Source organism: Heteronotia binoei, chromosome 1 (genome assembly GCF_032191835.1).
Source record: "Heteronotia binoei isolate CCM8104 ecotype False Entrance Well chromosome 1, APGP_CSIRO_Hbin_v1, whole genome shotgun sequence".
NCBI lineage: Eukaryota > Metazoa > Chordata > Lepidosauria > Squamata > Gekkonidae > Heteronotia > Heteronotia binoei.
Window position 1 is genome coordinate 77665180 of NC_083223.1, and position 15995 is coordinate 77681174.

The window sequence follows — 15995 nt, forward strand, 5'->3', positions numbered from 1 at the left end:
CCAGAAAAAATTAAATTAAAATATGAGGAAATTGGTTTCCAGATCTTCCACAAATCACATTCAAAATCTTGGCTTGTTTATTGGTAAATAATATAAATTACCAAATGCTGTATATAAATTCTGGAATATCCAAATCTCTCTTCCATGAAGTATCTTAGACAATGCAAGAAAAAACAGTTGAACATTTATGAAAGTGGTATTCTGTGCATGTAACGTATACCGTTATGCTTCTCTAAAAATATTGCTCTAGGCGATTCAGAGATACCTAAAAGTTAGTGTTTTTGAACTTTTGCTTAACTATCACCTTAATTCAAGTCGGAAGTCTTATAATTTATAGCAGCAGGGCTGCTGAAGGCCAACACCAGTGAAATCTGAAAGGAATACAAGAAACAGCTTGCACATGTGAGAGTCCAAGGACAACTCAGAGGGTGAACTTTAAAAAATAAAATAATTTGAAAGCGCTATGCTTTTATTGGAAAGCTGAAATGCATGAATCCTAAAGTGCTTAAAGATTGGCTGCTCATCCATATTCAGCCAAATTTTACTGTTCTGTATTGTCACACAAAGCAGCTATCTGCAGGCCCAAGTTTCTACAATTAAATCCTGGAAGGCCCCTTGGGTGGCTAGCACTGAATGGTGTATTACTAAAAAGAGGCTAGTATCACATTTCATTTCATTTTAAAATGCCATAACTATAGTGTGTAAAACTTTCCCTGCTGAAAGATTTGGTGTCAAAATGTATACAGTTTCTGTCCTAAGTGCCATTGTCTGTGGGGTTGGATTAAATTTAGAAGATACTTACATCATGCTGTAAACTATCAGATATTCAGTTTATATTATGGTACAACCTCTAGTTTCTAAAATAATTGCTAGCTGTTTGCATGGCAAATTTCTGCTTGATACATAAATTTGATGACTAATGTAAGAGGCAGGCTGAATCTTATTATTAACTATAGGTATAGCTTTTACAAGAATTCTGCTAAAGTACTGTAGACTTCTCCATGTTGAAAACTTTACTGACCTCTTTATTATAACTTTTGAATGAAGCAAGGCATCTTGGATGTTTTTATTTACTGCATGTGAAACAACTGCAAATTTTACTATGACCCTTTCTGTGCATTCCCAGCACTTCTACTTATTTTAATTTTGCTTTGTTTGTGGAGGTTATGTTGAAGTGGTCACTACTTGCTAGAATAGGTGTAAATGACTCTTCCACACTGCCACACACCCATCCCATCTGAATGCTAAATGAATTTCAAATGCTGTCTTCTGATTTGTCTGTCTAGTGACCACTACAAGTATTCCTTTCAAGAACCAACAATTATTTTGTGTGCCACTTATCTCAAATGCTAGAGATAGCAAGAGTTATAAGCATGGCTTTTTTTGTAGAAAAAGCCCAGCAGGAATTCATTTGCACATTAGGCCACACCCCCTGATGCCAAGCCAACCGGAACTGTGTTCCTATGCATTCCTGCTCAAAAAAAAAAAAAGCCCTGGTTATAAGTCTAAGTAATATGCTGACTCAAGTACACAGATAATATGTTCCTTCATTAGTTAGAAGAAATATAATGCAGACATGTTGCTCTTTTAAACATATTGAAAGGAAAATCATAAAGGAAAGGTAATATGACATCTTCTGGAATGTAAAGTATGTGGTGTCTTTTAAGGATGGGTCTCTTCCAGCAGTCCTTTTATTTCAGGTTGGACCTCCATATTGTTGTACTAACCTCTGCATGTTTTCCATATGATTCATTTTCTTTTCCATGGAATTGTAGGCTCTGATTTTAACTTCTTTCTGCAATAGTATTGGATTTGTGTAATTTGCAGTGATAGGCACTCTTAAAACATGTAGAGGTAGAGTTTTGCAATATAAATTAACTGAGGTTGTGAAAGTTCAAGATGAACAGTTTGCTTTCTTGGGAAAGAGAATGCAAACAATTACAATTATGAAAGAAAAAAGCAAACATGTTTTAAATGAAGAACTCTCATATGATCCAGCTCAAATACTAAAGTCATCTTTGGAGGTCTTGTTTCAGGTACACTTGCCTTCTGAGATTAGGCAGGTGGCAACCTGGACCTTCTTGATCGTGGCACCAAAACTCTGGAACTCTGTCCCCAGGGAGATTTGTCTGTCCCCTTCTGTTGCTGTCTTCTGTCAGTGGATAAAAACTTTTAAAATTTGGCATGCCTTCCGTGATCCCTGACCAATTTCTTTGTATGTATTTCAGCTCTGTTTTTAATCATTTTAAAGATGTGCATTTTTTTGTTGAGGATGGTTTTAAAATTTTATCATGTGTGCTTTAATTAGTTGTCTGCCTGTCCAACTTGATTTTTAAAATTTGGATTTTTATATTATTTGTGGCTTTATTCCCTGCCCCTGTTTTCAAATCAATGAAACATTTAATCTCACACAGTTTTTAAGAAAAATCACATGAAAAACAGTGATAACTTTGAAACTGCCAAGCTTATCCAAAGTTGTGTTGACTAGTAGTGAGCAACTGGCCTGAGTGAGCCATGGAACAGATATGGAATAAGTCCTAGGCTCTCAACTGAGCCAGCAAGCATCAGTAGGATCAGAACAGCAGTGGGTAGCATAGTGCCTCTCAAGACCTGCTCTGGAGCTTCATCAAGTAAGAAATACAGACCTTGTAGTCATGGACATACTGATGACCGCCTACTTCAAATTGGCTTTGCTGTGTGTTGTACACCATCAAGTCCCTTCAAATTTATGGCGACCCTGTGAATTAATAACCTCCTAAACATTCTATCATTAACAGTTTTGCTCAAGTGTCACAAACTCTGGTGGATATGGTTTATTGAGTCAGTTAATCTCATGTTGGGTCTTTCAGCTTTTCTTAGCATTATTGCCTTTTCCAGTGAGTTTTGTCTTCTCATGATTTGATCACAATACGATAACCTCAGTTCAGTAATTTTAGATTTTAGGTAGAATCCAAGCTTGAGCTGATTGAGAACTCCCCTATTTCTCTCTTTGTCTATCTATCTGTAGGGTTGCGCAAGTCAGAAGCAACTTGATGGAGCTTAAAACGAACACATGCATGTTATACATACTGTAACACTCCCCTCCAACGTGACATTGCAAATCCTCTCAGCTTTTTTTCATTGTTCAGTTTTTACATCCACAATGGGGTATCATTGAAGTATCTTGATATTGGTTGCAAGCACCAGTCGTTTTGCTACTGGTTATAATTATTAGAGCCCCGCGGTGCAGAGTGTTAAAGCTGCAGTACTGCAGTCTGAACTCTGGTTTCAGGTAGCCGGCTCAGGTTGACTCAGCCTTCCATCCTTCCGAGGTCGGTTGCTGGGAGGAAAGCATAGATGACTGGGGAAGGCAATGGCAAGCCACCTCGTAAAGTCTGCCATGAAAATGTTGTGAAAGCAACGTCACCCCAGAGTCGGAAATGACTGGTGCTTGCACAGGGGACCTTTCTTTTCTTTTCCTTTCCTATAATTATATTACATGAACTGCAGGGAAGGGGAACAATTTGGGAAGTTTTCCTGCTCTTTTGGAGATTTGAGCAAGTAATTTTACCCCTGTCCTCCATTCAAATTAGTCCAGCTGCTCTCCACATTCCATGCTCCTGTCACATATCATGTTGTTTGGAATTATTTGTGTATGGGGGTAAAGTGGGGTTAGTTTACAGAGTTTTTCTTAAATACCTGGGATTAAGATTTTTATAACCAAGCAGAGCCGCTAAACTGCCCACTGCTCTCTTGGCTGTTTTATTTTTCTGATGGACTAACCACTAGGATTAGGCACGGACCTCATCATGAACCTAGTTTCCTGATGAACATCGCTGATTTGTGGTTTGTGAACTGGAGGCTCATGCCCATCTCTATCCATGGCCTTCCCATGACCCTCCAAGTGGTTTTGGAGGCTTCATGGCAAGAAGCGGGAGAGTGAGAGGGATCAATGTAGTAGCTTTCATCCATTTCCACCTTTTAGTCTGAAATAGATGCAAGCCATTTCAGCGATGCCTTTTGCTCCCCCCACCCAACTTGGAAGATGAAATGGCTTGCATTATTTCAGCCAAACAGACATTTCAGTGATCCCGTTTGCTCCCCACCACCCACTCCCAAGCATTCTCAGAAATGCTGGGCTTGCCACTTGGACTCACTTGTGTGTGGCTTCCAAAAGCCATTTAAAGGGAACATTCCCTTTAAATGACTTTTGCAAGCGAACCATGCATGAGTTAAGTCCAAGCAGTGAGTTGGTTCACTTGGAAGTGGTGATCTGAAACCCGCTGACCCCATACTACAAGTCCTATATATGGATTCCATTGGACTGGTCACTTTGTTCCATGGGCTCCTGGACATGGCCAAGAAAGTGTGGGCTAAGCCTGCATCCACAGCTCCAGTTGCAAATAGCTAGACAACCTTTATAGAATAAAAGAAGATGAGTGTGAATTCCTTGTGCAACGTCGCTCAGCCAACTCAGTAGCTGTGGAAGTTTTGCCCTCCAGGCAACGTGTGGTGTCCTGTGCTTCCCCTGTGGACAAAGAGGTGTGTGGTAATGCAGAAGTTTTGCCCCTTCCATCACATTAAAGTCAAAAGATCTGCATGTATCAATCACATAGTTTTCCTCCAATGAGTGGAAACTTATTTTATGCATTGATCTTGCATCATGAGTGTCATCCCACATGTTTTAATTCCACGTGAAACAGTTTGACAAGATTATTTACATATTTTGGTATCTCATTTCTACCTGTTGTTGTGTTTCTTCCTCCTTTCCTTGTCAGTCATGGTTTTTTCCATTTCTTTTAGTGTTTCTCTTTTCTGGGAGTCATACAATTTCCTATTTTTGGGTGTCCAATTTCAGTAAATCTGTGCCATCTTAAAGCCAGTGAGCAGAGAGAAGCAGTCTTCTTGTTGCTTAACAGAAGCCCTAGCATCTAATGAATAAGTTTATAAAAAATGAATCTTCTCCTACATTCTGTACCAGACTAAGCGCCTTACAAGAGAGGTAGAGATCTGTGGATACGTCAATCAGTTTAATAATCACACACAAACAGATCAGATTCACAGCTAAGGGTGAATGTGTAGGGAGACTTAGTAAGACCTGTTTACTTTTATAAATAGAATTGTACAATAACTTTTGGCTAGTTCTTAAGACTGCAGAAGAAATGTACTTGTGCCATTAAGAATGATAAACTTTATGCTATATTTAACCAGTTCTGAAAGAAAATGATAACCATGTAATTGAGAAATTCGCAGCAACTGTTTGATTCAAACGTTAGTTCATCTTCTGTAGAGTTTTCAGCTTAAGTTTATAAAATTACGTTTTCTTGATATGAGACATAGTACTGGTGTACTATATGGTTTTCACTTCTTGTTTGAATGTGTATGAAAAATGTAAACTCCGTTGAAATGTCTGTTTAGTGCCAGTGTTTGTTTGTTTATACCAGGGGTGGCCAAACTTGCTTAGTGTAAGAGCCACATAGAATAAACATCAGATGTTTGAGAGCTGCAAGACAGGAAGGAAGAGCGGGAGGAAAAATGGAAAGGTGGAAAGAAAGCAAATAGTTGGCAAGAGGGGGGAGGGAAGGAGAGGTAAAAGAAAGCAACTTGAAATGCATTCTCCAAGCCACTGGCTAGCTTGGCATGGAGAAGTGATTTAAAGAGAAAATGCCTTCTCCAAGCCGGCCAATGGGGCAGTGGGGGCTTTGAGAACCACACAGTATATGTGAAAGAGTCACATGTGGCTCCCGAGCTGCAATTTGGCCACCCCTGGTGTATACCAAGTAATCCTGCAAACAATTTACTACAATGCAGATTTAAGAATAAGAATGTATGAATTGCCTTGCTGGGTCAGACCTAACTCCATGTAGTCCAGCATTCTGTTTTCAACAAAGCCCAAACAGATGTTCTTGAGAAGTTCTCAAACAGAACATGATGGCAGTAGCCATCCTCCTGCTTGACCTTTGCACCAGGTAATCAGAAAGATGTGTGTCCTGTTTTAGATATCATTGTTAATGGTCATTAGATCTGTTTTCCATAAAGCTGTCTAAACCTCTTGAAAAATCACCTCGGATGATGTGTACTAGTCGTTCTTATGTTAACAAATATTGTTAACTGTGTACTTGAATTAACAAGACTCTCAACTTTTAATAGTTCAGCAAGTATTAAAATGTGAAATACGTTATTTGAAAATGTTGTTACTTTTTTTTTCATTAACAGGAGGAGTGTTTCTTGAATCTAGAGGCTCCTATTTCAAGGGTCTGTGGTTATGATACGCCATTCCCTCACATTTTTGAACCCTTCTATATCCCAGACAAATGGAAATGCTATGATGCTCTTCGGAAAATGATAAATTATTGATTAAACAGGTGAGGTATTGTATTGACATTTATGAAAATCTTGCAACTCTATATAGTTCTGGGTTTTAAAAATGCCAGTATGTCACTCATCATCGTATTTGCCATATTTCTCATCTGTATGCAGGTGAAAATGGAAGGAGGCAATTGGCTGTGAGAAATACGTTTTGCTCAGTGTACTAATCTAAATTGAAAGTTTTAAAAGTTATGCCCCAGAGCTGTAGACTTTTCACTGCTGGAGATAAGATTTCTTAAGAACATAAGCACATAAGAGAAGCCATGTTGGATCAGGCCAATGGCCCATTCAGTCCAACACTCTGTGTCACACAGTGGCCAAATACACACACACACACACACACACTGTGTCTAATAGCCACTGACGGACCTCTGCTCCATATTTTTATCCAATCCCCTCTTGAAGCTGGCTATGCTTGTAGCCGCCACCAACTCCTGTGACAGTGAATTCCACATGTTAACCACCCTTTGGGTGAAGAAGTACCTCCTTTTATCCGTTCTAACCCGACTGCTCAGCAATTTCATTGAATGCCCACGAGTTTTTGTATTGTGAGAAAGGGAGAAAAGTACTTCTTTCTCTACCTTCTCCATCCCATGCATAATCTTGTAAACCTCTATCATGTCACCCCGCAGTCGACGTTTCTCCAAGCTAAAAAGCCCCAAGCGTTTTAACCTTTCTTCATAGGGAAAGTGTTCCAAACCTTTAATCATCTAGTTGCCCTTTTCTAGACTTTTTCCCATGCTATAATATCCTTTTTGAGGTGTGGTGACCAGAATTGCTCACAGTATTCCAAATGAGACCGCACCATCGATTTATATAGGAGCATTATGATACTGGCTGATTTGTTTTCACTTCCCTTCCTAATAATTCCCAGCATGGCGTTGGCCTTTTTTATTGCAATCGCACACTGTCTTGACATTTTCAGTGAGTTCTCTACCATGACCCCAAGATCTCTCTTTTGGTCAGTCTCTGCCAGTTCACACCCCATCAACTTGTATTTGTAGCTGGGATTCTTGGCCCCAATGTGCATAACTTTGCACTTGGCCACATTGAACGTCATCTGCCACGTTGACGCCCACTCACCCAGCCTCAACAGATCCCTTTGGAGTTCCTCAGAGTCCTCTCTGGTTCTCACCACCTTGAACAATTTAGTGTCATCTGCAAACTTGGCCACTTCACTGCTTACTCTCAACTCCAAATCATTTATGAACAAGTTAAAGAGCATGGGTCCCAGTACTGAGCCCTGCGGCACTCCACTGCTTACCGTCCTCCACTGCAAAGATTGCCCATTTATACTCACACTCTGCTTCCTATTAATTAGCCAGTTTTTGATCCACAAGAGGACCTGTCCTTTTACTCCATGACTCTCAAGCTTACTAAGGAGCCTTTAATGAGGAACTTTATCAAAAAGCTTTCTGGAAGTCAAGGTAAACAATATCGGGTCTCCTTTGTCCACATGTTTGTTCACCCCGTCAAAGAAATGTAACAGGTTAGTGAGGCAAGATCTTCCCTTATAGAACCCATGCTGAGTCTTCTTCAATAACTTGTGTTCATCAATGTGCCTATTCATTCTGTCCTTGATAATGGTTTCTACCAACTTTCTCAGTATTGACGTCAGACTGACTGGCCTGTAATTTCCCAGATCTCCTCTGGGACCCTTTTTAAAGATGGGGGTGACATTTGCTACCTTCCAATCCTCAGGAACGGAGGCAGATTCCAATGAAAGATTACATATTTTTGTCAGAAGATCCGCAAGTTCAACTTTGAGTTCTTTCAGAACTCTTGGATGTATGCCATCCGGACCTGGTGACTTATTAGATTTTAATTCGTCTATCAGTTGTAGGACCTCCTCTCTTGTCACCTCAATCTGACTCAGGTCTTTCAACACCTCTTCCAATATAACTGCTTCTTGGACCGAATACTTATTCAGACTTCCAGACAAAGGTTTGGATCCAGTGATCTCATGCAAAAATGCCGCAAATCTTTCCCACTTGCACCCTCATCCCTTGTGACCCTGTAAAAAAGGATTGTGGCATTTGTACATGGTAATTAGCACGTGGGCTGCAGTGAGTAGGAAGGAGGAGGCAAAATAGCACCCTCTTTGGCAGAGGTCCACTGAAGAAGAAGAAGCAGGTCCTCTGACAAAAGAGGCAGGAAAGACAGTTTTTCCCTTTCCTTTACAACTCACTGACATGCATGGCTATTTCTCCACACAGGTCCCATGACACTGGAAATAAGCATTCTGTGATTGGAAATAGCTGCTGGGAAAAGGGGAAAGCAGAACAAATCCGGCTCCATCTCCACCTTCTGCTGAGATGGCAGTAGCAAGAATTTCATTGTTGAAAAAAAGTTTTGCTTACTGGCTCAAGGTTAACTAGTGAACTTCATGGCTGATGGGAATCTGAACCCAGATCTTCTAGTCTGTAAACATACCCATTCACTGATGAGAGAGAGATTTTGGTAGATGTGCAGAATTTATATATGCAGAAAGATATTACTCTGTTCTCCCATCCAAGCAGATTGCAAGAATGAGTTAAAACCAGTGAAAATTAGGAAATAAAGGAAAACAGAATGTAAGGGTCCCAGACAGCCAATTTGCCCATCACCATTCAACAAATATAATTTTCCTTGACTTAAAGGGTACACCCAGCCATAGTAGGATTTCTCCTCCTCCCCCCTCCCTCTTTGCCAGAAATCTGCCTCCATGAATATATTTCTGTAGCACTGTGTAGCTGGCTTTGTGGAAGTAAAGCTCGCTTCCCCAGCTGGGGAGTCTGGAAGCTACATTTGCCATTTTCTTATCATTCCCTCCCCACAAATGTTTTAGGTGATAAGGAATGTTATTCCATTGCCGCCCCACCTCTGGTCCCACTAATCCAACACCAAGACACAGTTTTAATAGGAAAGGAGTGAAATAGCAGTTGATCCTATGGAAGGGCATCCCTGCTTCTCCTCTCCATTTAGTAATAATGTAATTTCTTACATAGGAAAATGCTTACGCATTCTGAGTTCCGATTACTTTGATGATTGATGAAACTCATTCACTCTTAATATATCAGAATTTAAAGCTAAGGTCTTTCTTGTTTTACTGTATAATGTTCATATCTCACATTCACGCTTGTATTAGTTTCATTTTTAAAAGTCCTTTGCCATTGTTGTTCAGTATGATTCCAATCTTTTTCTGAATAGGAAAGTCTATTGCCTATGGATTGTATCCTTTCAAGGCCCCTTCATTAACTGAATAAAACTCCTTTTGGTGGAACAAGTCTTTGACTGCCAGAGGAAGGCCTTTTTTCTTCTACCTGAAGGGGGGCCTTGTCGGAACTGAACCTACATAAATGCTGTTTCATAGTGCTACTGTGAAGCTAGCAAGTTAGATTGTGTGTTATCATTTCCACTGTAGCACTTCCTTTCTTTAGCACAGCTAAATCAATATTTTTCCCAAAGAAATAAGACCTATAATTTAATCTTTTTGCATATTTAAAATGGAGCATAAACTGGGTATAAATATCATTTAATTATAGAACTTGTCTGTTTTCTGTGCTGAAGATGAATACGTTAATGTTTTTTGTGTAGATTTATGTAGAATGAAAGATTAATTGACAAGTGAATATAGGTCTGTTGTATTCCTTGTTTCAGCTGAAAATCTGTCAAGATGCTGTGCATTTTATAAAGATTTTTACTGGTACTAATTTTTGCATTGTCAGTTGTAGTTGTCTTTGTCAACCTTCATTTCAGATTGATACATTTGTCTTCTGCACGGCATCCTTATAGACAAGTATAAAAAATCATTATCACTGCTTCTTTAAGAAGAACTTAGAGTAGCTTGCTTGTTAAAAACATTTATATGCTGTCTTTCCACTAAGAATGCTTATGGCTGTTCACAACAATAAAATAAAATTAAAACATCCCATATAACAAACAGATAATCCAAAGTATAGTGCTCATCTGTCAGATCAACTTAAAACTAATTACAAATTAAAAACATTCGCACTTAAGCAGCAAAACCAAGAGCCAGTTAAAATCTTTTTTCTTTTATTTCCTTAGAAGCTCATGGTTTCATAAATTTTGAGCAGCAGAAAATACTTATTCCTTATTTTTTAGATGCAAGGGCTAACGGGCGGAATAGAAATATACTAAAATAAATAAGGCATATTTTACAATGGCTGAAGTAAATTTAGGATCCTTATCACTAAGCAAAGGATCCACGGTTTCTGGAGTATAAGAGGGTGGTTGGTTAATTAAAGGCTTAATATAGTGATCCCTCATGTTTTCAGAAAAACTTACATTCAAGCAGGGAATGAAAAGATATATTGATCCTATTAAGGCCAGAAGGGCAAATTCAGTTGGAATAGGGCCTATTCATAAATCTCCCCTGTAAAACCATTTTAGGTATAATATTCAGTCTTGCAAACAGAAAAGCTCTGCAATATCATGGGATGGACAGATAGTACATATAGGGGTGAACAAACTGTGTGGGCTCTCAGAATCAAGCTGCTATGATGATTTCTTGGAGACATGACGTTTAATAATAGAAAAAGCTTTGAATTTGTCCATCTCAAAAATATTATCAATCAACATTCCAGCTATCATCAGTTTCTCATCCAAGGCTTTTATCCAAGTTGATTAGAGGGTATCTCAAATTAGGGCATCTAACAGACCATCTTCAGCATAGCAGCCAGTTAAAATGAAAGAGCCAACAGCAGAACAAGAGGAAAACCAAAATAATTCAGCAATCGTAAAAGCCAGTTGAGATAGTCGTAGTCTGATGCTCAGAGATTGTGCCAGGTACAAGGGAAGGGCAAGAATATTCCAAAATGGTACAGGGCAATCACTGAATGGGCCTATCCTTCTTGGTAACATAGCTAATAAAAAAGGAGTGATGACATGAAGAGTATAATGTCTACGTGGGATTACATGGGGCCAGCTGGTCCTAAGTACTTACGTTCTAGGCCACATAAGCCTTTATAGGTCAAAACTGGATTTTGCACTCAGGCCCTAAATGCACAGGTAGTGAAGGAAGGTCTTTCAGCAATGGAACGGTATGCTACTTGTAGTAGATTTGTACTACTAGTTAGTAGTTTATACTGTGCTATTCTTCCAAATCAGAAACCAAAGTAGACCTCAGTTGGTCTAGCTAACATTCCTGCATTGTGGACTAACTGAAGCTCCCAAATTGACTTTAAAGATAGCCCCCTGCATAACACATTATGGTAATCAAGATCAATAGTGGTAAAAGTAGTGGTAAAGTCTTGGATAACTCTGGCCAGACATGCATCTTGAAAAAGGGTTGCAAGTGACAAACTTCCTGAAGCTGGTTAGAAGTACTTCTGTAGATAGATAAAGCCTGAGTATCCAGCTTTATATCTGTATTGAACAGTACCTCAAGCTGCCAACCTACTCCTTCAAGCCTCATCCAGAATAGGCTGTCTTCCAGTCCCAAGATCATCATCAGCAAGCAGCAATCATGCCTGTCTTGAGGCATGTATACTAGCCCATTATTTTGCAATAACCAACCAGGAATAACAGCAACTTTGTAAAGCACAATAAACAATAAAATATTCAATAAAGTATAATTCAGAACTATGTCAGGTTTTTAATCACAAAAAAAATCATACAGCATGTATACAAACAACCATATTTTCCTAGAAGAAAATTTTCAAGAAAAAATATATAAATACCTGAATCAGATGTTTGATCAAATGAGGTTGAAAATGCCAAATATGTAGCATGTTAAAATGTAAGAAAAATAATAGAAACCATACTTGAAAGTAGATACGGAATGACAAAAATGGTGAATAACACATAAATATTTGCAATCAAATTGGAAGAGCAAGGACATCAGCCTAGCAACCAAATGCAGATTAGTCTGTGCTATTGTGTTCTCCACAGCAACCTATGGCTGCAAAAATTGAACCATGAGAGAACCAAGACAGGAGGAAAATCAACTCATTTGACCTGTGGTGCTGGAGAAGGCTCCTGTATATTGCATATTCCTTGGACAGCAAAGGTGACAAAGAAGCATCTATTAGAACGCATAAAACCAGACATGCCATTGGTAGGAAAAAATCACAAAACTGAAACTGACTTATTTCATGCAGAACTCACTAGAAAAATTAATTATGCTTGGATTGGTAAGTGGCAAAAGGAAACCAGGCCACCAAAGAACATGGTGACTAGACATCATAAAAGTCGACACCAGCCTGAGCATGGAACACCTCAAACAGTACAAGATCAGAAAGTGTTGAGAGAGCTAGTCCATGGAATCACCAAGAGTTGAACATGACTGAATGGTTAACAACAATAATTTGCAATTGTACAAATATTTGTACAGCAAATTTAAATTAAAAAAACAGAACAAGTGTGTGATACAACAAAAGGAGACAAACAGCATTTTGGTGAAAGAAGAAGGTCCACCTACAGTCACCCCATGCAACCTAGTAGACAGGAAAGCACAAAATGAATAAGGAACTGGAATATAATGCTGAAGAAGTAACAGTGGTTTGAATCCATCCATCCTTGAAGGAGTCTTCCTTGACCCTAGGGAGCCTTCCTCCTATGAAAGAGCCCCTTAAGTTGAAAGAAGTCACCTCAGGATGGAGGGCAGCTTTAAACTTGCTCAGTGGAATAGTTGGATGGGAGTTGGATCTACCCCAATGCCAGAAGAACAAGATTTCATCAATGAAAAGCAAATAAAATTATATATTTTAAAAATATATATTCAGTAGCCCATGTCTTGTTCACAGCATAATAACAGTTCCTTAAATGCACAGAAAAGGAAACAAAACAAGTAGTTAAATTAGATACACAAAGAAGACAAGAAGAAAAAATAAAACTTGCAACTTAAGCAGACTTTAAGATAAATAGTAAGTGATAAAAAAGCTTCCAGGCCAATTTGAAAAGGCCACCAGTGATCAAGATGGGGGCATAAATCATTTGAAAAGTGAGAATAAAACTAAAAACAGGACTGTCATCTTCTGGTAGTGAGAAAAAAGTCCTTTGAAGTTCTCAAGCAGAACATTGTGTTGCTAGTGGGGGCAGAGTTAGGGTAAGCATGCATGGGGTTTTGCCTGCTGGTGGTGATATGTCTTCTTGTCCCTTTCCCAGTTCATCAGTGTTACCTGCATCCTCCCTTTTGTCTGGTCATTCAGGGATCAGCAATGGAGCCATTATTGTTGGACAGTAGAGATTGATTCTAGGATTCTGCTACTTTTGTCAGCTGTAATAAAGCTGCATTGTGCTATGCTGTGGTATTCCTATTCATTTCATTGAGATAATGTTGTAGCCCCTGTATTGGTAGAAAGGTTTCATTGATGCTTCAAATTCTCAGAGGTATAAAATGATGAATGGCATCCAGCTTGGTGGCTTTATTTTTTATGAAGTGTGCAACCCATCTTAAAACAAAGACATGAAGCATTTCTGTAGTGTTTGATTTGCCAGCAGTATGAAAGAATGCACTGAGGTACCTATCAAGAATAAATGTCCCAGCCTACCATTTCCAGCAGAAAGTCTAAACAGGGCAGAATTCCTAACAGGTCTCCAAATATAGCAGGGAATATTTCAGCTAACACAGTGCTGCTGTAATAAATCCCTGGCTTCTTGCAGGGAAGAAAGTCAGTGTTACGTAGTGATTGGAGTATTGGATTAGTATAAGTGGAATAGTTGGATGGGAGTAGGATGCCAGAAGAACAAGATTTGAACACCTATTGTAGCATGGAAGCTGACCTTAGGCCAGTCATACACTTTCAGCCTAAGCGGAGGAGAAAAGAACAATTTAAGTCACTTTAGGTCACTTTGGAGAAAGACAGGATATATAAATGCAGTAAAACTACACCTCAGTGTTGCCTACCCCACAAGGTTGTTTTTGAGGATGGAAACAGGGGGAGTGACTTCACAAATGTTTTGGGGTCTCCAAAAGGGAGAAAAAAAATAAGGTATAAATAAATGTTTTTTAAAAATGAGAATTGGAGCTCTAATAAGGATTACCACTCCCATTATAAGAGCAGATTGTACCTGGTGTTCATATTATGTCCCATAAAATGGTTGCCTCAAAGTAAGAACTGGATTTAATGTATGCCTATAGTATTCTGTTAAACTTTTATATGCTGCATGTATTGGTGTATAAGAAGTGTGAGATGTCATGCTTAAAGGTATGTATGTTGAGATGATATATATTTTCATCGTTTTTGGTAATTTGTAATTTTCTTTTTTTGCAAAGGTGGGGGAAAAAGAAGAAAATACAGTAGCTTTCTACTGACCTATTTATTAAAACTCACTTTCTGTGTTTGAGGGTAAAGAACTACATGATATTCTCAAATTCATTATTATGGCTACTCATTTTAGCTTTCATCAAACAAGCTCAAAATTTCTGCCAGCTGTGAAATCAAGAATGGACAAGTAATTGCTGTAAAATATAGTTGATCTTATAATTTTTGTATATAAAATTACCATATAATTGTATTCAATAAAGTTGTTATAATTTAGAAGCCTTCACCCTGCATTTTTTGATTAATTCGTAATTTTATATTTACAGTACTTTTGCAATAAGCATAGCATTGTGTAAAACTGAAATAGCAGCAGTTGTACAATTTGGATTCCAATTTCCTTTGTTCACCCTACTCCAACCAGTGAGTTTTTTGTTATTCTCCCTCCTGTTGCAGACTCCCACTTTATCCCCTGTGCTGATCCATAAACTCCAGGGATCCCTGTGTCAAAGTCTGGGGGGTACAACAGGCTGCAATAGGAGAGATGCACGAAATGTTCCCTCCATCTAGTACAGATCCACTTAAGTTAGGATCCACCCTTTTTTCATTAAGAACCCATTATGAGATTGGTAATAAACCTGTCATTTATTTTAAAGACAGGTGTTATAAATTAGAATAATAAAATGGCATGTGGTGGTATCTGTATCATAATGCATATTGCAATGTTTCTCCCAGTTTCTACACATTTAAGTCTTTTTAAATAATGAGAGATGAGACAACACATTACAAACATAATGGATACACAGTGTGATGTGTGAGGTAGTGACACAAACTCTTCATTATGTGCACATGCAGTAGAGATTTAGGAGCCCTGCACTCATGCTGATGTTGCACATTTGATCAACACAGAGGAGGCGTAGGTACATTTGCCTTGCCTCCTTGCCTTTGCTAGCTCATGAACATGACATCTGCACCCAAAGGAAGTATATCAGTGTAGGTACCCTCCCTGTCACTGGCAATGCTGCTGTTTTGAATGTTCCCCATTACAGGGATAGAGCCTATGTGTGTAAACTTCCTTTGCACTTACACACCATTTTTATCAGCCAGCAGTAATGGGGCAGGCTGGGCAAGCATTTTCCTCCCTGCTCTCTCTACATGCAGTGACTGAATCTGTAGAGGTATTGTACAGTACTAGGACTTCTTGCAGGTTTCTTGCTATGTGTGCATATGTGATGAAGCATAAAAAGACTATTTTGAAGACATCTGTGAAGGGGATCCTGGCAGTGATCTCTTTGAGATTATAGATAATTAAGTAAAGTATTTTTCAGCACTTCAGACATGTTTTGAGTTTTCCACTTTTACACCTAATCCTTGCTGACCATAATAGTTATTGAGAAAGAAAGAAAGCACTTTATGGTAGCCAGCTATGAAATATCTCATTTT

The 15995-nt window shown here is 38.8% G+C and overlaps 1 protein-coding gene across 6 annotated transcripts in view; it reads left to right on the plus strand.

Annotated features, from left to right (window-relative positions):
• BCKDHB (branched chain keto acid dehydrogenase E1 subunit beta) overlaps window positions 1-15995 on the plus strand; it is a 176997-nt gene that overhangs the window by 53511 nt on the left and 107491 nt on the right. For 2 of the 6 annotated variants that reach the window (XR_009555305.1, XR_009555307.1), the window contains 2 exons: window positions 6196-6344; window positions 8565-8620. Coding sequence is in view for 4 of the 6 variants with exons in the window: in XM_060236431.1 (XP_060092414.1) it covers window positions 6196-6336 (141 nt within the window). In the remaining 2 variants the exon portion in view is untranslated. Of the gene's footprint in view, window positions 1-6195; window positions 6345-6459; window positions 6484-8564; window positions 10041-14566; window positions 14832-15995 lie in introns of those variants that run through there. The other 4 variants (XM_060236431.1, XM_060236437.1, XM_060236444.1 and 1 more) reach the window with 4 other exon arrangements.